Below are 23509 nucleotides of genomic sequence, written 5' to 3' on the forward strand. Positions count from 1 at the left end.
TAAAAGGTGAAATACTTGCGCTGGGAGCACCTGCAGGACCAGTACCTAACCCACTCTTGAGAGGGCTGGGAAGTTTTCACCATGCTGCTGCTGTTAATAACAGCTAATGTTTGGGGGACACTAACTATTGCCAGGCACTATGCCAACATATAGCATTCCCCTGAGTTTTACAGATGAGAAAACTGAAGACTACACATGAGGAATTTACTCAAGATCAGAGAGGCAAGGCTTGAGTTTCCAAGTACATCCAACTCCAAAGTCTATGTCCCTAATTACTGATGCACTGAGCTGGACAAGGTCAACTTGGAGGCGTGTTCCTGCAAGTGTCTTTGTAAGAGGGAGAAGGGCAGAGTTCATGCAGAGTTTGGGCTTCTGCTGAATCACTTAAAAGAGGGACTAGGGGAAGTAGGGGCAGTTTAGTAATTGGGTGTCTCAGTAACCTTGATTTGGAGGAGAGAGGAACAAAACTAAGTCGGGGAAGTTATCCAATTATCAAAAGATAAGGGTTGTTAATCATTTTGCAGCTGCAACATGTCCTTGGAGGGAACATTTTTTTCCTGGCCTTGTCCCTGGTCTTGTATGTGTATATCAGTCTAATTATTAGCAAGGTTGATTTTGCTTTCTCAATCCCTTACTCTCATTACCCCAGTTTAATTCCTTGTGACCTCTTACCGAGACTGCGGCACTCCAGTTGTATACTTTATACTGTAAACCAGAGTAGTTTATCTAAAACACAAATATGACCACAACAAGCCTCAACTTAAAATCTTCCAATGGTTCTCTGTTGCCTAAAGAGCATAATTAAAGCTTCTTGGAATGGCCCTCCTCCATAACCTAGCCCCAGCCCCCTCCACCGCTGTATTCCTTAATACTCTCGAACTGCCCTTAATATTCGAAGACCAAAATTCTCGCGGTTCTGGCAGATTCCATTGTTTCGCCTCTCAGTGTCTTTGCGTATGCGGATTTACCTGCAACTGAATCCATCCTTCACTTGAGTTAAGGCCATCTGCCTTCAAAACTCAACTCAGGCATCAGAAAGCTCTTCTTGAATCCCCAGGTGGACTATGTTAAGTAAACTTAGTTGCCTGTACCGTATTATCTAATCTATGTGTTGGTCCTTCTGTGCCTCTAGACTGTAAATTCCTCTGAAGCAGAAGTTGCACCTCTGTAGCCTCAGGAGTTAAATTCGCCTACAGAGCTGGCAGGTGTAAACAGAAGGGAGCGGAGTGGGGAGCTTTGAGGCGCTGATAGGCAGAACGACAGAAGGAGGAGGAGCCTCGGATTGGAAAGCAAGGCGAACAGCGAGTGTGGGATGAGGCTTCGTGAATGGATGAGGAGAAAAGAGGGAGAACTGTGACTTTAACTTCCAGGGCACAAGACACCCCACTATGTGAGGAGAGGTAGTGATAACGCACTGGGGGAGGGGGGCGCTAGGAGGGAAGAATTACTTACAGGGCAGGGTAGGAGCCCCAGAGGGTTTTTCGGGAAGGAGACATTTAGCTGCGCAGAGGATTGGAAGACGAGCAACCTATCTCCCACCTTCCGTCTCTGGTCAGGCGGGGCGGAGGCATGCTCCCCGGACCTCTCGACCGAGAGGCCGCGAAACGCCCGCGCGCGGCTGAGCACGCCCTCAAGCCCGCCCCTTCCGGCCGGCTCGCGCCGGTGTGGGGGGGGCGTGGGCGTGGCTGCGCCGAGAAAATGGCGGCGCCCGAACAAATGATGTTTCCGGAGAAATTGAGGTACGCTGGGCTTAGGGATATGAGTTGACGACAAAAGGGGCCGAGCGGACCAAGGCTGGGCATGGAGGATGTGCAGGCAGGAAGGGAAGGGGAGCTGGGGCAAGCAAGCGAGCCACCGTGGCAGCTCGATCCCTTCCTAAGCGCGTTCCCGACTGTCAACGGGCACCCGTGGGCTCAGGGAGGCGAGGAGGGGAGGGGAACGGGTGGTGGGATGGAGAAGTCCTGCTGTCTGGGCATCCGACGGCGAGGCGATGGTAAAAGCATGTTCTGAAATTAAAAGACGGGAAGCAAGATTTTATTCCCCAGCACCCGAATGAGTTCCTGTCACTGGGTGCGGAGGAGAGGGGAGCTCAGGCAGCGCTGCAGGTGCGGCCACTTACGATACAGTGTGTCTGTTTTGTCTTTTCCAGCCACAAAAAGTACAGGGCCGCCCTGAAGAAGGAGAAACGAAAGAAACGTCGGCAGGAACTCGCTCGACTGAGAGACTCAGGTAACGGACTCATCGTGTTTTCTCTGTGTGAAATTGCTCCCCCGACTCCCGTCTTAACTTAGGCCCCAGTGTCAGAAGGAAGCCAATTACCGTATCTGATAAAGAACTGATGTAGCCACGGCCTCCCTAAAAGTTCTGTTAGACCCATGACAAGAACAGTGTTAACGTACTACTGAGGCGGAAGAAAGTCACAGTGAATCATTACCCACTGGTTACAGGTAGATACAAAGTATCTAATATTAAGGTGCGGGCATCATGAATTACAGCAGCTGGTACAGCCCTTGCACATAGTAAGTATTCGGTGAATATTTTTCTTTGTAAAACCAGCAGGAGTTGAGGGTTTTAGACATTTTGGAAGTTTTTTTCAAATTTCACTAATTTAACAAATCCTTTGTTGTTATTTAAGTATATGTGCTTAAAACTAGTTATGAAACTTACTCAACTAATAACATTTTTATAAACATACTTGTACATATTATAAATATAAATATTATAAAATACTTAAAAATTACAAAACAAGTGAAATTACACAGTCAGTAAAACATCAAATCTACATTAATATAATGTTAGCGATAATGGGAAACAGATGTTTACAGCATGAATATGGTACTGATCGGGGTTTGGAATGCCACTTCTACTGTTGCCCTGTGGTTATCAAGTTTTTTTCCTATTAAAATACTGTGGAACCTTTATCTCTACTGGCCATGGTGTCATTTGACCTTCACATGGCAAAATCGAACATTTGTATATTCAACCTGTTTCATGAAATTAGTGCTACTAACTTAATTATAAAATTATATAGTAGTTATAAATGCAGATGGAAGCACTAAAATTACACAGGAGTACTGAGTTATAATGGTTGCCATCCATATTATCTAGAATCTACCTATTCAATCATCCTAGATAGTTCTTTAAGTGCACAGACCATGGCTTCAAGTAACCAGGATTCTTGGGCCTTGAGAAAAATAGCCATAGCGGTTTTATTTACATTGGAGTTGCCTAGTCATTATTTTAGTAGCAATACTTGAGATATTTAGAATGGAAGGAGCAGTGTGTTTACCTGCAGCCTGTATTAGCATCTCTTTTTTTATTTATTCAAAATTGGTGCATTAGAGGCAGGATAAAGCATCAGGGATAGAAGGAAAAACAGGGTATATTGGAGTTATTGATGCTGTTAGTGATTCCTCCAACCCCCTTAAAGTTCTCAGCCCCCTTACTTTGTTAACCTGTTTTCTTGTAATATGCTCCCCCACCCCCTTTTTAAACTCTTCCTTTTTTTCTTTACCTGTTTTAAATCCTATAGCTGTTTTTTGTATTGCATTGACTTTTTTCCCCTTTAACTTTGCAAAGGGTGCTTGCAGTGAGCCTTTGTGGAGAAGCAAGTAGAAGTGTTCTTTGGCATTTTAGTCAGTTGATGCAGCTCATTGGTCAGCTCATGACTGTATGTGGCTAATGGCAAATCAAAGACTAAGCACTTGTCTCTGGACAACTATCCCTACTTTGGCCTACTCCAACTAAATTCTTTATTTAGTAGTGCTTCATGAATACTGTGGTCTACCAAACAGTGCTGTTCATTGTAGAACATATTGGATGGGCAAACATTACCCAGAAGGATAGAATATAGAGATACTCTGTAAGAATTGCTGTAAGAGTGAGTTGGCAAATGATTGGTAGAACTTTCTAGAGTATCACCTCTATTACAGGCAACCTATTTAGCACCCACTTTTACTTGAAATAAACTGAAATGAGCTGCTTAAATGATCTGCCTTATCAGAAATGAAAGTTACATGAAGTTTAAAAAGCAAGGTGCAAAACTGTAGTATGTTTCCATATATAGTTATGTGTATAATACATTTAGATACACAGTTGACCCTTGAACAACATGGGTTTTGAACTGCCCAGGTCCACTTATATGTGGATTTTTTAAATAGTAAATACTATAATATTACATGGTCTGCAGTTAGTTGAATCCAAGGGTACAGAACAGCAGATATGGAGGAACCATGGATGTGGAGGAGGGTGGTCAAAGTGTTGCCAATCTGATCACTTCATAGTAAAGGATAGTTCCTCCTTTGTAATTAGTAATCATCTGTGGACTGATATTTTGAGATAGCTAAATAAATATCCTCTTCCCAACAATTAGTTCCTCCTTGCAGAAGTGAGGACTTTTTCACTTAAGTCTTCCTACATTTTTTAGTTGCCATTCTTCTGTAAAGATGGATGTTCTCTCCCACGCCCCACTGCCTTTTGGGGTATCACTGTGGAATGATCAGTACATTTTTTTTTTTTTTAGTTTAATGTGTTACCTACTACCATTATTGTTCTTTTTGATGTTCACATTGTTCCATTTTGGGCAGTGGGGGCCTGTTATTATTAGAAAGTTTTAAAAACAGATTTGTACCATAATTGTGAAGATGAAAAATTGTACATCATTTTTCCTGAATTATTGACCAAGGTTTCATAATACTCAGATAGTGTAATGAAACATTTCTATTCCCTCAGGACTCTCACAGAAGGAGGAGGAGGCAGCAGCGGATGCTTTTACTGAGGAACAACAACTAGAAGAAGAGAGGCTGTTGGAGGTAGAGAGGTCAGCACTGATTGAAGCGCTTCCTGTGAACCCAGTTATTTCACTTGACTGTTAGAAGTCTCTGCTCATTAGTACAGGTCTTCTTCCTAATATCTTATACACAGTAGGTCTTAGAAAATACCCTGGATAAATTGTTTAAATCTCTAGCTGATGGGCTGAAATGAGATGTAGTCTTTCGAAACAAAAAAACAAAAACGAAACCCTGAGTATTTTTTACTGTTTTTGCTAATTGGTAAATGTTTTTGAAAAAAAAAGTCTAAATAATTAAGAAGTATAGAAAGTGAAAGCACTTCAGTAAACTCAACACACCCAGAGATAGCCACTGCTAAGAATGTAAGAAAGAAGTTGTAGATACATGTATATTTCTGTCATGGGATATTTATATGTATTTTTCGATAAATTGCTTTTTTTGCTGACCATGTAAGACATTTATTTCAGTGTTGATGTGGAGATCTAATTCAACCATTTCAGTGGCAACATAGTATCCATTGTACGGATGTAGCATAATTTATTTTTTATTCATAATTTATAGTTCTCTACTGAGGGACATCAGCTTATTTACTATTAAATAACATTCACTTGCCATGTACTATTAATTTACTATTTACTGTTAATTTACATTCAGGCTTTTTACTATTTTAATATAAGTATAATATTTTATATAAAAAGTTGCAGTGAGTATCCATGATTATATATCCTTGGTGATTGTCCTGTTATTTCTTTAGGAAGATGCCTAGAGGACAAGTACACGTGAAATGTAGATGGGCAGGTAGAACGGGCATCCCGGTTTGCAGTTTGCAGCCTTTCCAACAATGAATCAAGGTGCCCATCTCCCCGTACTTTCCCTCACACTAGGCATTATCGGTTCTTAAAACTCCCATAGGGGAAAGTTATATTCCATTGTTTCAAGTGTATATTCCTTGATTAGTAAGGATGAGTATCTTTTTATGTATTATCTGTCTGTAAGTTGTTTAAGTCTTGCACCTTTCTCTTTCTCTTTTTCTTAAGTTTGTTATGTAAACAATGTTATTACTTGATTAAGGGTATTAATCCTTTATCTGTTATATGTGATGTATATTCCCATTTGTCATCAGTCCTGACTTGGCTTGCGGCGGCATTACTTAGCATAATTTGATTTCCATGTCGTCAATTTTCATCATGATATCTGGCCTTGGTGTCTAACTTAAAAAGGCCTTCCCCATCCCAAGATGACAAAAATATTCTGCTTTTTTTTTTTTAAGAGTTTTTCAGGGGGTAGTTTTTTTTTAAGTGGTACACAATGATGTGAATGTGCTTAATGCTACTTAGTGGTACACTTAAATGGTTAAAATGGTAAATTTAATGGTATATATATTTTGCTACAATAAAAAATAAGTTTTTAAAGGAGAAAAAACTTTATAGACACTCTTTAGCTATTTAGTGTATTCACTGGAAATGTTGCTTCCTTTCTTGTAATTAATTCTTGTTCTCTACCTAAGCACATAAATAGGTGGAATTATCAAAATGCCTGAAGAAAAAAAAGTAGTAGTGATTGGGAAAATGGAGTTGGATTCAGCCAGGTCTGCATTCCAGTTCTGGCCCTGCTACTTACTAGTTGTGTTCAAGTTGCTTGATCTCTCTAAGCTTCAATTTCCTTGAGTTAAATATGGTGATTAAAAAAAAATCAATCATAGTACCCACTGCATAGAATTGGGGAGATGAAATGAGATTAATGAGGTGATAAGTGTATAGTGCTTAACATAGTGTGAGCAGTTAGGAGGTGTTGTAATAACTCTGGCTGTTCTTATTAGAGTTCTGTTATGATGAAGATGATGGGTATAGCATGAAACAGGGAAGTAATATTTTTTTGCTTTCCCGTTTATTTGAGATGCTTCTATTAAATCACATATGCATGTGTTTGTGTTCTGTTGGCTTTTATTTATTCTTATAAGAGTTGCATAATACTTCGTTGTTGAAAAGCAGGAAAATTATGTGAAAATGCTCTATGACTTTATGTACTACTTAAAAGCAGGTATATAGTGTCAGAGGTAAACACAGCTGGACATTAAAGTGGCAAGAACAGACTTTATTCAGTAAGTCTTGACAATAGGGGAAGAGCTGAGCTCCTTTCCCGTTTGTGCAGAGGCGATTTGGGCATTTAAAAGGGAGAATGAGAAAGGTGAACAGTACGAAGTGTTGTTCCCTATGAATGTGACTAGGCAGCTGTGTTTGTTAGTGGGGAGTTAGGGCTCTGTCCTCCCACAGGGCCTGGGCAGCAGAGGCCTCATCCTTCTTACTGATTACATTTGCCAGGAGTGGCTCTCAGATCCTTGAGAGAGACCCTTATGAGTTACAAGAGACACATATTCACAATTACGAGCCACTTGTAGTAATGCTCTAAGAAAGGGAAGGCAGGTGTTGGCTAGAGCAAACAGTCCATTTTCCTGGCAGAATTGAGCTTCCTCAGGCAGACATTTTAGTGTGTGTATGTGAGGGGGAGCAGGGTGGGTAGTGCTGGGGTCATCCTAGGGACACAGCCTTATGCTGCTAAAAGCCATGCCAGACTTTGCTCAAGTCTTTTAGTGCAGGGGTTTGACAGAATTATGTGCCCAGAGTTCTATAGTTCTCAATATTATATCCAAGTTATTACTTTTTAAAGTTTGTAACATTTTACTTTTTTGTGGTCTTAAATCTATATACACTTCGATTCAGCTTATATACAATTAATATGTTCCTCAAAAGATTCATGAATAAGAGATCTACATAAACCTATAACATACACAGGAACGTTGACATATGCAATATGGCAGTCTCTACCAGAGATGAAAGATGTGTGCCTGGAATCTCTAGTTGGAAACAGAATACTTTTTGCCGTAAAGTATTTGAAATTGTGGCTGGTCCCCAAGCTAGACATAAAATCTCATTTAACTCCTAATGTCCCTGAAATAATATAGAACAATTTCTCATGTTTCGTTTTCCTTTTACAAAATCAGTGGGGAAAATGCAATCTAGGTTTTAAACACTCAACTGGCTTATAAAGTTTTGAAATATAACCCATCTTTAAGTTAGGAACTTGTGATATTGGATGTTTGAGACACCATTTTAAGATAAGATCCCTCTTTCTAATTGGTCATTTTTTAAAAATAAACTAGACACCTAATAATTTGTTTTTGTATTTCCTTGTCATCTTTTCTTAAAACCTGTAGCTTTCTTTATTTTAAAGACATGATCATGATGTAGTTTTTTTTTCTTCTCAGCGGTTTAGGTGCTTGGTGCAAACCACAGGAGTGTCTTAACTATAGAGTAGCAGTCCGAGGGTTTATGGCAGATTTTCATCATGCTGCAATCCTGTGATAGACGCTTTTAAAATGCATAGGACAGAAAGGCTAATACTTTGTAAATTTGAAAAGCTAGATGTTGCTTTGAAACTTGTTACTCACTTTATTGGCACCTAAACATCACTGTGGCCAACCTAAAGGGAAAGCTGAAGTGTCAATGTTTTGTGTAAAGAAGTTACAGATAGGGAATGTATAAATAGTGACTTTACGCTGTCCCCCTCTTAGGAGGATAGCTGCTAAAATGTAGTGCTTTTCCAAGATCACTGCTCATATCCTCTGGTCCTCTTACCCCTACTTAACTTCTTTCTAAAAAATATCTTTCGTGATCCTTTCATCATTCCCCAAATGTCATTTTGCTATCATATATATGTGTGTGTGTGTGTGTGTGTGTGTTTGTAGATTAATGCCCATTGCTTTTGTTTCATGACATCATTACATCAATAGGCAAAAATTGCATGAGGAGTGGTTGCTACGGGAGCAGAAGGCACAAGAAGAATTCAGAATAAAGAAGGAAAAGGAGGAGTCAGCTAGAAGACGGCAGGAGGAACAAGAGGTATGGTATTAATCAGATAACGAGCTAACTAACTAATGATTTAACCAAAATGACTTCCATTAAGAGTTACATACCTGGAACTTTAAAAAATGAGGATTATTTTACCAGTGTTAACATTTTTCATTTATTTGCCTCATATGTTAAATGTTTTTAAAAAGTGAATCTGAAAAAAAATTACCTTTCGTATTTTTTATTTTTTTTCCCCCTCTGTAAAGAGAAAGTTAAAGGAAGAATGGGAAGAACAGCAGAGAAAAGAGAGAGAAGAGGAGGAGCAGAAGCTGCAGGAGAAGAAAGAAAGAGAGGTGATTCCCGTCCCAGGAGGATAAGCATACTGCGTATCCTCTTAGTGGGCAGATGTGGCGGGGGATGGGGTTGAAGAATATGCTGTAGGCGTATCAGGGTTTGGGCTTTGTGTTCTTCTTTAGAAAGAGTCATGTTTTTAGTTTAGACAGACACTAGAGTTTCCTTAGGGTGCTCTTCTTTAGGTCTGTGCTGTGGCAGATACCTTAAATTAAGGCTGTTCTTCAGCTCTACCTGTCTTACTCTTTATACGTTTTGGCCAACTTGTTCTGTAAAGGGCCAGAGAGTAAATATTTCGGGTTTATGGTCCATATGGTCTCTGTTGAAAACGTCCAACTCTGCCAGTGTCTTGTGAAAGCAGCCGTAGGTGATATGTAATGGAATGGTGGTGGCCACGTTCCCATACAGCCTTATTGCTTTATTTACCAAAACAGGCAGCTGGCCTCTGCTTTACACTTTGTACCCCTCAAGAGTAAATGGGGTTTTTCTGAAGTTTTGTTGTATATGGGTTGACTTATTTAGAGAATACTACTTTGTATCATTTCTACGTTTATTTGGTATGTAAGAGACTTCAATGCTTTTGACATGTCAGCAAGAACCAATAGATTGAAAAAATCAGAAACTCGGATACTGAGGGATTAGGAAATTTTTTTTGTTATTAAATCTTGACTTCTTCTCTAACTGGCTATAAAGGCAATTGTAGCTAACATATAGTTGCTCACTGAAAAAAAGAATCTATAAGGTATGTGTATATATCTTCTGTATCTTCCAGGATTCTTTTTAAAGATTGCTTTGGTCTATTTTGCTGCTGTTCCTTAACAGTGTATTTATTTCAAATATGTCACAGCTCATCTTTCCTTGAATGATTCATCAGGATGTATCTTTTCTGTAATATTGCTACTTTTGAATAGCGTAAAATTGAGTAATCACCTGATCATGGGGGAAAATGCATTTGTTTACATCCTAGTCATGATGGGGTAGAAACAACCTTTGTTTTTTTGTGTCTCAGGCCATCAGTTAATTCCAGCACAAATTTTTAAACACCCTTATTTGAGTACTACTTTCCAGATGAGGCAAGATCATGCTGGGTTTTTTGGGGACAGAAAAATTGTTTGGAGCTTGTCATTTTTTTTTTTTTTATAGAGAGTAATAAATTCCCATTTTAACAGTAGAATGTTCTTCAATTGAACTTTTTCTGGCACCAGATAAAAGCTAAGGCTTTTGTTTCAAAGGGAGTTCGGAGAGACATTAAGGAGAAGGAGGTAGAATGAAGTTGAGTCTACGCATATATAAAGGGATATGCAGTCTGTGTTTCTGCTGTGAGCTAGGTACTTCTCTGGTGGTCAGAGATAGGGCAGTGAAAAAGATCTCCACTCATGGAGTTTGTTTTCCAGATGGGGGAGCTGGATGGTAAGTTAGCAGAGAGATCATTTAAGTCCTCTGAGGTAATGGTAAATGGTAAAAAGAAAGAAGGTCACGTGACAGAGTGATGGGGTAGGGAAGTACTTCTTTGGAGTGCCTGTCAAGGAAGACCTCTCGGAGGAGGAGCCGATGTGTGAGCTGATGCCTGAGTGCAGAGATTTCAGGGAGAAGGGCTCCAGGCAGAGGGAGGAGGCCTGAGCATGGAGGTGAAAGGAGGTCAGGGTGCCTGACTTCTTGAGACCAAAGGAGAGAGCAGCAGCGATGGGGCAGAGGTCAGGAGGGTAGGCGGGGCATCGTGTAAGGCCTCCTGGGTCTGAAGGAGTTTGGATTTTACTTTAAGTGTCATGGAAAGCTGTTAAAGGGTTTTTAAGCAGGTAGTGACTTCATCTAATTTATATCTTTACCTTTAACAGATCATTCTAACTTTTGTATATAAAATGGGTGGTGGGGGTGGGGACTGGTGACCAAGTTGGCAAGGGTGGAAATATGGTGACCAGTTAGAAGAAGGCTGCTGTTCCAGACAGGACAGGAGGTGGTCTGGATGACAGAAGTGCTTAATACAGAGAAGTACATGGATTTGGAGTGTGTTGTGGCTCTAGCTGGTGCTGAGAGGATGGGGAGGGCAGAAGGGAAAGGGAATTCAAGTCATACTTTCAGGTTTTTAGTTTGAGCAGGTGGGCAGATGGCAGCACCATTTACTGAGATGGAACATTATTTAGATGGAGGGGGCAGAGTAGAATTCCATCTTGAGCACGTTAAGCTACTGAGGACCCTTAAGTGACCAGGTAGAGTTAGTCAAGTGAGCACCTAGACATAGGAGTCGTATGTATGCTTTAAGGAGCTAGGGAAGAGAAGTCTGTTGGACATAATTTAAAACTCAGTTAAATGCCAAGGAGATCAAAATGTACTGGCATATTGCGGGGCTGGCTTTGCCTTATTGGAAAGTTTGAGGTTTTTCATTAATCCCAGTTGCTACCATTCATGTCATCATGCAGCATCTGTTAAATGTTTGTGATGTTTCAGCCAGCATTGTGTTTTTTGATATTCACTAATACCTTAATCTTAAAAATAGAATGTAGACTATATGTTCAAATATTCTAAATATTACTCTTACAGAAACTACTAGAAGACTCTGTTTTGCAGTGTGAGCTGTTAAATGTCCTATTTGAATAAAGGTTCTCAGCCGTATGTCTTTCGAAAGCTTTTCAGAAGATCTGTGCTGTAGAAAGCAAATTAGAACCTGAAGCCTTTTGTGTGCATGGGTTTTTAAAAAATTGTTACACATGAGATTCTTAACCAGAGAAACCAGATGTGACTTACCTGACTTCGAGGTTTTCATTAGTCCTATGTTTGCACCATTTGTAGGAAGCTGTGCAGAAGATGCTGGAACAGGCTGAAAATGAGGTATTTTCAAAACCTTTCATTAAGAATTTGAGACCAACGCACCTTTCTTTAAAAGCAATACTTCGAGTAGTATTAATTTTGTGGTAAGCTACTTAGATCATGTCTGAACGTGGGAATTACATCTGTGGCTCTGTGACTTACAGCAGCAGCAACAAAAGTTAATTGATGAACAAAAGCAGAAATCACCCCTGTGGCCTGGGCTTGTTTATAGTCCTCAAAGTGTGTGTAACCAATGCCACATATTCTTACCCGAGATGGATGGTTTAACTTGATTCAGAGTAACTAAGATTTCTCACGGGGTGATTCCCTAACGAGTCCTTCGACCCTTTTTAGAACGGATGGACAGAAGGGAAACCTTGGTGCCAGCTCCTGGTAACCATAGCAATGCCTGATGGTGGGCAGTGACCAGGAGCCAGGAGTGACGTACACGTGTCTCACGACAGTTTGTAGAGTCTTGATTGTGTGTCACAGCTTAAATGTGTATATTGTTAAATGAATCTGTTTTTATTTTTGACCACAGTATTTCAATACATTTTAAACATTTATTTCTTCATGGATTTTTACACCAAATAAAGTCATGGTTATTTTCAACAGTTGGAGAATGGCACCACATGGCAAAACCCAGAACCTCCCACAGAATTAAGAATAATGGAGAAAGATCGAGCTAATTGTCCATTCTACAGTAAAACGGGAGCTTGCAGATTCGGAGATAGGTAACTAATTTTGCTTTTGATTTATCATCTCAGAGTTAAGTGACTCAAAATGTTGAGGTTTCTGAGTTCTCGTTTTGGGAGCAGCACAGGCTTGGGTTTGAAATGTTCACACTCAGGCGCTGCCACGTTCTTGCTGCCGTTCCAGTTCCCCAGCCGAGTGCCCCCTGCTCTCCCCGTACCTGTTCCCTGAGTGGGCTTGTCAAGTTCTCTGGCAGGGCTTCCTTTGCATTCCTTCCACAGCTTTCTGAAGACCTTTTGCTTTTGTTTTCTTCCTGTGCTTGTATTAGTCCATGTGGGACAGCTGGCATGGGGAAATAATCTATTTCAAAAGACTGGAGCAGCCTGGCTTTATTTTTGAATGGCAAACACTGTGCACAAAAGAGGCTTTAAAAACTGGCATGCCCAAAGGGATATCTGTGAAAGACAGGATCTAAGTGAGTAGAGGAAAATTCTAATGCACATTCTCAGTCTGCTCTTTGAGACTGAGATTGAGGAATAGACACTGGGTTCAAAAACTGGCTGTAGCGGCTGTCACTGTGGGAAGATTCCTTAAGCCCTCCGTGCCTTAGTTTTCGTGTCTATAAAATGGGGATTTAAAATAGTACCCCCTTCTAAGACGATTGTGAAGCTGAAATGAGTGAATGCAGGGAAAGCAGGTGGAATGCCCCAGACACATGGCATGTGCTGAGTGTTTGCTCCTATTTTCATGTTGTTACTGTTGCCCCTCTTCTGAGATGTTCCCTGCCTCTTGGATCAATGGTTTTAAAACAAGACATTCATGTGGATAACTAAGTGTTTTCATTCATTTAGCAAGTATTTAAATACCAACTATATGCTAGGCAATGGTGATTTTTATAATTTGGCTTGTTTATGAATGAACAACTTAAAGTAGATAAATAATTCATAATGGTGAATAAATCCATCGAGGCAAAATCTAATTATTACTTTTTACTCTGCAGAAGAAAAGATTTAATTATATCTTAATGTCCTATTCATCCTAAAAGGGGATATGAATAGGCAAATTCATATGTATTTAATGAGAAACTGTATGTTGTCTCTCATGTTTATTTTATTCATAAAATTATCCATGCTGTGAGTTTCATTTCCTTCTACTGCACTAAGTTGACTGAAATGAAAGAAATCAAATGCCAGGAAAGGAGAAGAAGTGAGTTATTATGAATGTACAATACATTGGCTTTGGAGTTTTATACATCGCAGGCAGAAATGAGCTATGTAGTTCTTACCACAAAGGAAGAGTGAGTGGGATCTCTAGAAAGACAAAGATTTTCCAGGCATCACAGTCTACATGTTTCTCCCATGGAATACTGTACTAAGACATTGAATAGAAGGGTGGCTAATAACTTTAATAGATGTTTCATTAACAGTTGCACATGTAATTTTCACAAGAATGGTTCTCACAAACACCTTCAATAAATAATTGCAGCCTACTTTAGCATGTAACTTGATTCTGTGAAGGACAGAGGTAGTGGGTACCTGGAGTGCTCCCTTGAGAATAGAAGAAGAGGCATAGTCAATTAGCTATACCTGAGGGGGCATTTGGAGAGCCATGCCATTTATTGTCCATCCTTCAGCTAAGGTAATGTCCAACTGCATGATTTGGTGGCAGTCTTACTTGATTCAAGTATCTGCGTAATGGATAAATAGCATGGCCTAAACCAGGGGTTCCCGAATAGGGCGGACCTTCAGGACCAGGTGGGAGTTACTTTGAAAACATGGGTTCCCCACTTTTTGAGCTCTAAACAGACGGTCTGGGACAGGACCTGAGAAATCTCATTTCTTCCCAGGTGATTTTGAGAATTACATGGGCTTGGTACCACAGCTTTAGGTTGCCTTCCCAAGTACCTCTTGTCTTAGCTGGCTTTTCATAGGAGCTGTAGGGCTGGCCTTGAATATACTCAGATTATATGGACTATCTCCAGCCCAAGTGGGGATTTTCCCTCGATGGGGACTTTGGCACTGTTCCAAAACTCACAAATGCTCATTTGACATCCTGGGTACTATAGCCAAGTTCATTCAGGTAAAATAATCTTGTGAACAGAATTTTAACCTCGTTAAATTGGTTTCTCATCTAATTCTGTATGTGCTTCATAGTTGTAAAAGTCTAGTTCACTGCTAACACTGCCAGCCAGGTTGCATCTTTGTTCTGTGAGTACCTGTACTTGGGAAGATGGAGCTCATTACAAGGTGTCTGACTGAATAATACAGGAGGATTCTTTGAAAAATAAAAAATCTCACATTAATGAACACTGATTGCACATTTCTGATCTGGGCATGGTATATGTGAGGCATTCTGTCTGCATTCTCTCACTAGGTGCACAGATGTATGTTACAGACAACAGAAAATGAGGATGAGTTAAACATTTAGTCATTGCAGGGCCATTGTTATTTTCCAACACTTGCCTTGTTTTTCAGCTTTTTTTCTTCCAAAGTTCTGGGGATTTTTTTTTCTAAAAATTTTGTCTTATCCAATTTCTAAACTAGAAAAGTAATCATGAAAATTTTGATGATTTGGAATCTTGAACTACATTTTTTCCCTTCATTTTATTTTAGGAGAAGGAAGTGAATAAGAGAGTAAAGTCATAAAAGATTTTTTTAAAAAAATTACTCAGTAACAACCTGGTCCAGTTTAAACTGGGAAATGAAAATTGTTCTTCACGATGGTCAACCTCCTTCATTAAAAAAAAATTCCTTATGTATATCACATCGTATAACAAACAGGCCGTAGACTCTCAGCTTTGACCTCTTGGATCCTCTCTCACCAGCCATGTGCCTTGAGTACGTGTGCTTCTCTAGGCCTCAGTTTCCTTTTGTCAGAGTGGAGAAAATTCTAGCCCTGACTGTCCTAACAGGTTGCAAGGATCAGAGGAATAATATAAAAATGCCATGAAAACTATAAAATGCATTCCACTTAGCGAAATTCTGAGTCCCCTGTCCTCTAAGCATTGGGTTAGTTGGCAGTTGTATGGAACCAGGATTGCATCGTCCTTGCCATCCGCGGAGCCCCACCTGCGTGTCTGTGCACCTGTCATCACAGTCTGCTGTGCCAGCGCACCTCCTCTTCCCCGGGCTTCCGTGTGTGGACAGCTTCCTGAACTTCAGTAAAGGCAGCTGAATGGCATATGAACTTGGAAATAATTTCAATGAGATCCAGTATATTGGTCAGCCTTAGAACAGTTGAGATTTAAAGTCTGAATGGGGTTTATCATCTCACAGTTAAGTCAAAACAGCCAAGTTGTTTGAGTCTTTATCAGAGTTTCAAGTGAGCTTTTCATGTGTAACTTCTAATCATTGGACGACTGAATTTCGGTTTTTCCTTCGTACCCAGGTGTTCACGTAAACACAATTTCCCAACGTCAAGTCCCACTCTTCTTATTAAAAGCATGTTTACGACGTTTGGGATGGAGCAGTGCAGACGAGACGACTATGACCCCGATGCGAGCCTGGAGTACAGCGAAGAGGAGACCTACCAACAGTTCCTGGACTTCTATGAAGACGTGCTCCCTGAGTTCAAGAACGTGGGAAAAGTGATCCAGTTCAAGGTGGGCATGTGCAGTGTGCGCAAAGGAGAGGACTGGTTTGCTTCCCTCTGAAGTACCGAGTGGGGTGAGAAATGAGGGCACAGGGTCTCTGCCTGGTGGGGATGCCTGGTGGCACAGTGCTTGGCCTGTTGTTGGAAGGGATGACTCCTTCTCTCCCCTTTTCCAACCCCGTCGTTGCCAGTAGGGTAGAGGTACTGCACAAAATCATGAACACACACTAGTGTGGCATTTCCTGGGTTCTGAGGTCTACGTGGGAAAAGGTCTTTCAGTACTTTTATGGTCCAGCTCTTTTTCTGGCTGATAAATTCTTTGCATAAGGTCCTCTGCAGATAACTGTCCAAGTGTTCACGTACATGCTGTGTGTGATGGGGATCGTGCTCCCTCCTCCTGTAGTCGATCGCCCCTAGAGCTATGGTGTGCACAGTTTGACACTTCTCCACTTAACTCCACCTACTGAGGTTGTCGATTTGTTGTTACTGTTTTGTGTTGATGGTGCCTGCTTGCAACTTCACCTGAGTGCATGTTCTTTCTTCTGGAGCTACCCAAGAACGTAAATCTTAATTCCTGTTTTTTTTTTTTTTTTGCATTATTTTTATTCACTGGATACTCTCAATACTGAATATAGTGTTCCCAAAGTCATGGTTTGTGTGCAGCATAGGGAGTAAAAGAGGCATTCCAGATTACAGTTATTTTAAACCATTCCTTAAAGTAAGAGTGAAGTCAGGTGTAGTAGCTGCTGCTCCCGGGACCAGTGGTTGAATCCTAACACAGGGAAGCCTCCTGCTGTCTTCGATTTGATCAGATCCCAAGCTGAGTGATTTTGTTATGTTAGGATGGGAGAAATGGCCCGTAATTTGGAAAAAGAAAGGAATAAAGCAGTGGGTTTTTTTCTGTTAGTGGGAAATGACAGTGGAAAGTTGAAACAGCCAAGGAACAGAGCAACTGCTAACCCCCGGCACTCGTGAAATTCAAGGCTATCCTCCTCTCTGCTGATTTCAAGATGTAAAAAAATTCTTTCAGAATTTTTCTTTCCCCTTTACCTTTTGCTTCCATTGCATGCACTTCCCTGTCTTCACACTGCTACTCGGCAGAGCCAATAAACACTCAAGCCACCCACGACTTGGTGCACATGAGAAGCTCGGCTGAGGGGTTGGTGTGGTCCAGTAGCCTTGTGCTCCTGAACATGACCTGGTACCTGTTCGTGCCTCTCCCTTGTCCCAGAAGGGCGGGGATTGGACTACACGAGTGTTTTCCCTCGTGGGGTCCCTACAGCACACTGCTCCTGGGAGGTTAGTGGTGGGGCTGCTTTCCAAACCTTGGACTGCCTAGTGGGAATCACACCATTATCTGCAACAGGCGGTGCCTGCTAACTACGGTGTATTTTTTCCTTTTGTTGAGAATTCTGTCAGCCAAGCTCATGTTAATCACATTGGCAGTTATAATTAGAAAACTGTTTAGTAAATTTTTAGTAGGAAAATTGCCAAAACATCAAATTCATCATGGAAAATTAATAATGGGTCTTTGGGAACCACTGGCTTAAATGATCCCTAAGGTCCCTGGTGTGCCGACATGGCCCCCTGAGGCCTTTCAGTCTTCCTTCTTGGGATGGTGTTATAAACTGTCAGTCAGTACAGATCCTGCTTCTCTGGAGATGCTCTAATAAAAATACTCTGGAAAAAATATGTAAAATTATAGATTCATTTTGAAAATAAAAGCTAAACATTAGTATGACTATTTGAAGACCTTTTTATATCATTGTATAAAACCAAATCCGATTTGCCACTTTTGAAGGTAAATGACCAGATGTTCAACCTTACTAGTAATGGGAACAATGCATATTAAAATGAGATATTATTCATACTTAGGTAAAAAAAAGATATGAATTCTAATACCAAGAGTGCTGAGGTTGTGTAAATTAGTAAAATCACTTCAGAGAGCAGTTTGTCAGTACCTAGCGAGCTTGAAGGTGCACATGACCTGCAAATCTGCAGGCTACTTCCAGTCACGCACACTAGACAACGTCTTGCTGTGCAGAGATGCATTCAGGAGGCTGTCTACAGCGCCGTTTGTTGATGAAAATTGGAAGCTTCTTGGATATCCATCATTAGAGAAGTCGATAAATAAATTTTTTTAAATTGAAGTCTAGTCAGTTTACAATGCTGTGTCAATTTCTGGTGTACAGCACAGTGCTTTGGTCATATAGGAAGGGGGTGGGAAGGGATAAATTGGGAGTTCAAAATAAATTTGATAATTTGATATATCAAGTATGTATACCATAGTACTTTAAAATGAGTCATTAAGTCATTACATGATTATATCTTAAAAAATGAATGTGCATAAACATTATATAAAACTTTCAAATGTACAAATGTATATTATCCATATATATACATGTTTCTTCGCATATGTATATGTGAATGTGTGTATACCCATATATACATAATAGACATACACTTCTTTGTATGTCTGTACATAATAAATGTATATATTTTATGGTGGGAGGTATAGCTCAGTGGTAGAGTGCATGCTTAGCATGCACGAGGTCCTGGGTTCAATCCCCAGTACCTCCGTTAAATAAATAAGTAAACCTAATTAGCTCCCCTCCACCAAGAAAAAAAACCACAAAGCACGAGTGTAAGATTAAATGTATATATTTTATGGTACATGTATGCTATATGTGTAAATGCCTGTCTGTGGTTATGGATGGCTGTGGGTATGTGTCTGTGTAGGTAGGTAGGTCTACGTGTATGTATATGTGTGTGTGTTTGTGTTTGGAATGTGAAGGATGTACACAACCTCAGGATCGTGCTCATCTGTGTGATGGAGGAGGGAGAAGAGTAGGATGGAAGGGCTTCAGCTGGGTCTTTCATGTTTCACGTATTTAAACATTCTCAGTCAAAAATGGAATATGTTAGGTTTAAATCTGGGTGATGTATATATGGGGTGATTTCTAGTCTGTCTTTATGCATGTGTGAAACATTTCATATCTTTGGGGAAAAAAGGGTCAGGATCAACAGGGATCAGATAATTGGGGGCCTTAAATAGACCTGAGGGTGGGGCAGTATCTTGATTTTGGAATCTTTGATTGATAACAACTTTTGGAAATGTTGGCCTAGACAAAAAGTGCATTTGATGACTTGGAGGGCTTCTTTTCCTTAGGTTTTGTTTTTTTTAAATGATGGAATTCTTCATTGCTCCTTAGGTCAGCTGCAACTTGGAACCTCATCTGAGGGGCAATGTGTATGTTCAGTATCAATCGTAAGTATTATGAACATAAACTTTACATTTTGTCACAGTGTAGTGTTGTGATTGTATTGCTGTCTGGGATTTCTCCACTGAATGTATAGCTTTCATATGCATGGTGTTTTTAAACATGTAAATATTAAGAGCTGATCTAGAAATACAGAAGGGATTTGAAAATAATACATTTGTATTTCATTCTTTGTATACTTACAGAGTTTTTAATCTTGTGCAATATAGTTATTTTTTTACTTATGTAATTTTAATAATTAAAACACAAACTGAAAAGGGATAACCAGAATAGAGAATAGAAATGTATAAATCGAAAGAGCCAGAAATTGAAGCCCCAAATAATCTCAGTGTGCATTTGACCCACTAAGACAGCAGTTAGCATGTCGTTTCTGCTCATCTTGCTTTTTGCCTGCGTTGTGCTGTGGTTAATGGGTTAAATTAACCATTGTAAAAAGAAGGACAGCTATCCTAGCTGGGAAAGAACAGGCTCTGACAATGGAAAACACTTGCATTTTTAATGGTCCAGTCTTTTGGTTTAAGAAGCTTTGACTCAAGCCGATTTCCATGCATCAGGACCTCTGGGAGGGTTAGTAAAAAGGGTTTTTGAATATGTTGTGAGCCTTGGGTGCTTGAATGATGCAGTGAGGACTCCCTAGGTAGCACGAAAGGAGTGAAACTGGTGGTCCTACAGTAAACAAATCAAAGGGTTAATTAACAATAGGATTAATTCTACACATCTAAAGTGGATCCTCTAATTTATGGTTTAAAGGGAAGAAGAATGCCAAGCAGCCCTTTCTCTGTTTAACGGACGATGGTACGCAGGACGGCAGCTTCAGTGCGAATTCTGCCCAGTGACCCGATGGAAAATGGCAATTTGTGGTAAAATGCAACATGATGATATTTTCCCTCAGTATTCCACAGTCATGTAAAGGGATATTCTTAGGGAAAAAAACGATATTTTAAAGGGGCAAAGCATAGCTTTTGCCTCACATGGTAGATGAGCAGAGATCACGATATAAAGGACATGACATTTTAGATCTGTAACCGACCTTGTGGGCCAGTTTATAGATGAGGTGACTGAGGTCACAATGCGTAGGCGAGAGAGTAGGTGCTAGAACTCCGGGTCTTCCCATCTTCAGCCCTGGGCTCTGCAGGAATCCTGAGAAGTTGTCTGTGGGAAGCTACCTTCTTCTTGCAGTCTTGGAGATGTTTTCTAGTTATTGGATCCCCTCACTTGAGCTATGTTTTGTGTCCCCCTCCCCCATCTTTATCCCCAATGAATCTTTTGTCATCTTTGCCACCTAAACCATTACCTGTAACATTTCCTGCCATCCCTGAAATACATGCTTTTGTGCGGTGGAGATTGATTATAGCTGTAGAATCCGGTCAGGGCACATTCAGTCAGACTGACTCATCAGACAGCGGCTGTCGAATCAGGAAATGAGTCAGTCCTTTGAGCAGCTAGCAGTTTTGAAGGGCTCCTTCTTTTTTGATTACTATCAGATGGGCTTAGCGGAACTGTTTGTTGTGAAGTGCCTAGAAGCAAAGAGCTGCCCATACCTCAGGGGAGAACTTCCCTTACCCTTTGCTTTGCCTTATGCTCACCTGCTTAAAACCTCTTATTTAAAAATCTGTAATTTATAAAGTCTCAGTCTTTGGTAACTTGGTCTTTAGGGATGCTCTCACTTAAAAAACACTTATTGAAGGGTGAAAAAAAAGAATTTAGAATTCCTTGCTTTGGCAAACCAGAAGAACCAAGGCTTAAGTCTAAAGCCTGGGGGCTGTAAGAGATGAATCTATTTTCTCTATGAAGGCGGTTACTTTTGTCAGCTCCTGGGAATCCAGTGTGATTTCAGTGAGGTGCTTCTGAGGGTGACTTTGACTCCCTCAAATTGGAGGCTATTTATTTCACTTATTTTTAAAATAACAGCTTTATTTTCCCTAGTAACTAGCAATATTGAACATTTTTTCATGTCCTTATTGTTGGATTATGGCCATTGTAAATCATCTTTGGAGAGACGTTTGTTCAGATTTTGCCCATTTTTTCATTAGGTTGTAAGTCTTTTTATCATTGAGTTGTAAGAGTTCTTGATATGTTCTACAGAAAGGTCTCTTATCACAGATTTGATTTGCAAATATTTTCTCCCATTATGTGGGTTGTCTTTTCATTTTGATGGTGTCCTTTGAAGCACAAAAGTCTTTAATTTTGATGAAGTCCAGTATATCTATTTTTTCTTTTTTTGCTTGTGCTTTTGGTGTCATGTCTAAGATAATCTATTGCCTACAAAGATTTACTTGTATGTTTTCTTCAAAGAGTTTTTTAGTTTCAGCTTACGTTGAGGACTCTGATACATTTTGATTCAGTGTATATAGTGTGTGGGTGTTGAAATACAGGCATTTCACTTTTACCTATTCTACATATTTAGAGAATTTACCGCTTTAAAGAAAAGGTTGACAATCCCAAAAAGATCTCTGAACTGTTCAAGTAGGTTTCACCTTTGACAAAACTCTTCCATATTAAAAGCACCTGGTAAATTTAAAGCATTAGGCCAGTGTCGTCATCTTCTTGAAGTGTAAGAAAATATAGGATCCTCCACTTACAGTAGGCTCTTTCGGCCAGTGGTTCTGAACAGCCACCACTGTGCCCTCAAAGCACATTGCCCCCGGGACCCCCAGGGCTGGTTCTTGAGTGTTAATTAGGGATCTGTACTGTCAATCAGCAGGATGGTAAAACCCTAGAAAAAATAATGTGATCTCCATTTGTTTGGTTGCACTCCACACCATAGTCCAGTAGGGGAATGGGACATTCTGGTTAGTTTGTTACTTTTTACAGTGCCCTTTGTTAGAGCATTGAATAGTTTTGAAATTCTGGGCACCCAAACTATGACATCATTGTACATAGGGAGAAAATAGTCCTATCCCAACTGAACATCAGAGGTGTACCTTCTGCAAAGGATGGCGTGCCAGCAGTAAGTGCCGTTTCCTCACTGTGCCATTGCAGGTTTATTTGAAATCCAGCAGTGTCCAAGAGGAAAACACTGCAACTTTCTTCATGTGTTCAGAAATCCCAACAATGAATTTTGGGAAGCTAATCGAGACATCTACCTGTCTCCAGATCGGACTGGCTCCTCCTTGGGTAAGAACTCGGAGAGGAGAGAGAGGATGGGCCGCCACGACGAACACTACACTAGGCCGCGGAGGAGGAGGAGCCCCGGGCCGGGCCATTCCTACCGGAGAAACGGGGAATCCGAGAGGAAAAGGAGGAGTAGTCATGGGGGGAAGAAATCCCACAAACACAGGTCCAAAAGCCGGGAAAGGCACAGTTCTCGAAGCAGAGGAAGAAAAAGGGACCGCAGCCGGGGCCGCCGGAGCCGGAGCCGCAGCCGCAGCCGCACCCGGAGCCGCAGCCGCAGCCACAGCCACACCCGGAGCCGCAGCCGCAGCCGCAGCCGGAGTTCCTCTAGGTCCAGGAGTTGTGGCGGGAGGTCAGGTAGTCGAGACAGAACTATTCAGAGTCCCAAATCCAAATAAACTTACTATATTCCTCAGTGATTGTACATCTTATTTATTATGACTGCTACATACTTGGATAGAGGGCTCTGAGCTCAGATGGGTTAGCAAGTCTGGCAGAACCCTATGTTCCTTGGAACCCCATTTAAAAATACTTTTATTCTCTGATCATCACAGTGTGTTTAGTGTAGGAAACATAAAATGTATAAAACACAAAAATTACTTGTAATCCTGATCCTTAAAGATAACCAGTTAACACTGGAACATTGCTTTAAGTCTTTTTTTTCCCTCTTTTTATGGGTGTGTACACATTTTTTTCACACAAAGATCATATATGGCTGCAGTTGAATATGCTTTTTTTCACACAAATCATTGTCCCCTATTCTTAGTTATTTTTACTCACTGCATAGTGTAGATCTACCAGTTTATTCAACCTATCCCTTTTGTTGGATTTTTAAGTTATTTTTAAATTTACACTATTAAAGAATTCTGTGCTATAAACAATCCTCTGGTGGATTGTCTTAAATACTTTCACACATTTCTGATCATTTCCTTAGGTTACGTCAAGAGATATGAATACTGAAGTATTTCCAAATAGCCCTCCATAAAGACTACAAAAAAATTTTACTCTATCAATAAATTTTGCTGTTCCCACAACA

General features: G+C 40.4%; 2 protein-coding genes across 2 annotated transcripts in view; one reads left to right on the forward strand and one right to left on the reverse strand.

The window, feature by feature from the left end:
- CLTRN (collectrin, amino acid transport regulator) overlaps positions 1-1568 on the reverse strand; it is a 129368-nt gene extending 127800 nt beyond the window's left edge. The window contains exon 1 of the mRNA XM_045505080.2: positions 1453-1568. The gene's annotated coding sequence lies outside the window, so the exon portion shown is untranslated. The remainder of the gene's footprint in view (positions 1-1452) is intronic.
- On the forward strand, positions 1458-22888 carry ZRSR2 (zinc finger CCCH-type, RNA binding motif and serine/arginine rich 2). The gene is made up of 11 exons (XM_010968011.3): positions 1458-1739; positions 2150-2229; positions 4732-4819; positions 8581-8689; positions 8905-8991; positions 11777-11815; positions 12410-12528; positions 15875-16088; positions 19291-19346; positions 20110-20219; positions 22342-22888. Exons 1-11 carry the CDS (start codon positions 1570-1572, stop codon positions 22869-22871), a joined length of 1602 nt encoding a protein of 533 aa, XP_010966313.3. The 5' UTR covers positions 1458-1569; the 3' UTR covers positions 22872-22888.
- The last annotated feature ends 621 nt before the right edge of the window (positions 22889-23509 follow it).

Source organism: Camelus bactrianus, chromosome X (assembly GCF_048773025.1).
Source record: "Camelus bactrianus isolate YW-2024 breed Bactrian camel chromosome X, ASM4877302v1, whole genome shotgun sequence".
Taxonomy (NCBI): domain Eukaryota; kingdom Metazoa; phylum Chordata; class Mammalia; order Artiodactyla; family Camelidae; genus Camelus; species Camelus bactrianus.

Bases quoted from the DNA above. Each gene is read 5' to 3' on its own strand.
- ZRSR2 (XM_010968011.3), top strand. From the start codon at position 1,570: ATGCTCCCCGGACCTCTCGACCGAGAGGCCGCGAAACGCCCGCGCGCG. The intron at 1,740-2,149 runs GTACGCTGGGCT...TGTCTTTTCCAG, and splicing joins ATGTTTCCGGAGAAATTGAG to CCACAAAAAGTACAGGGCCG. The intron at 12,529-15,874 runs GTAACTAATTTT...CTTCGTACCCAG, and splicing joins GCTTGCAGATTCGGAGATAG to GTGTTCACGTAAACACAATT.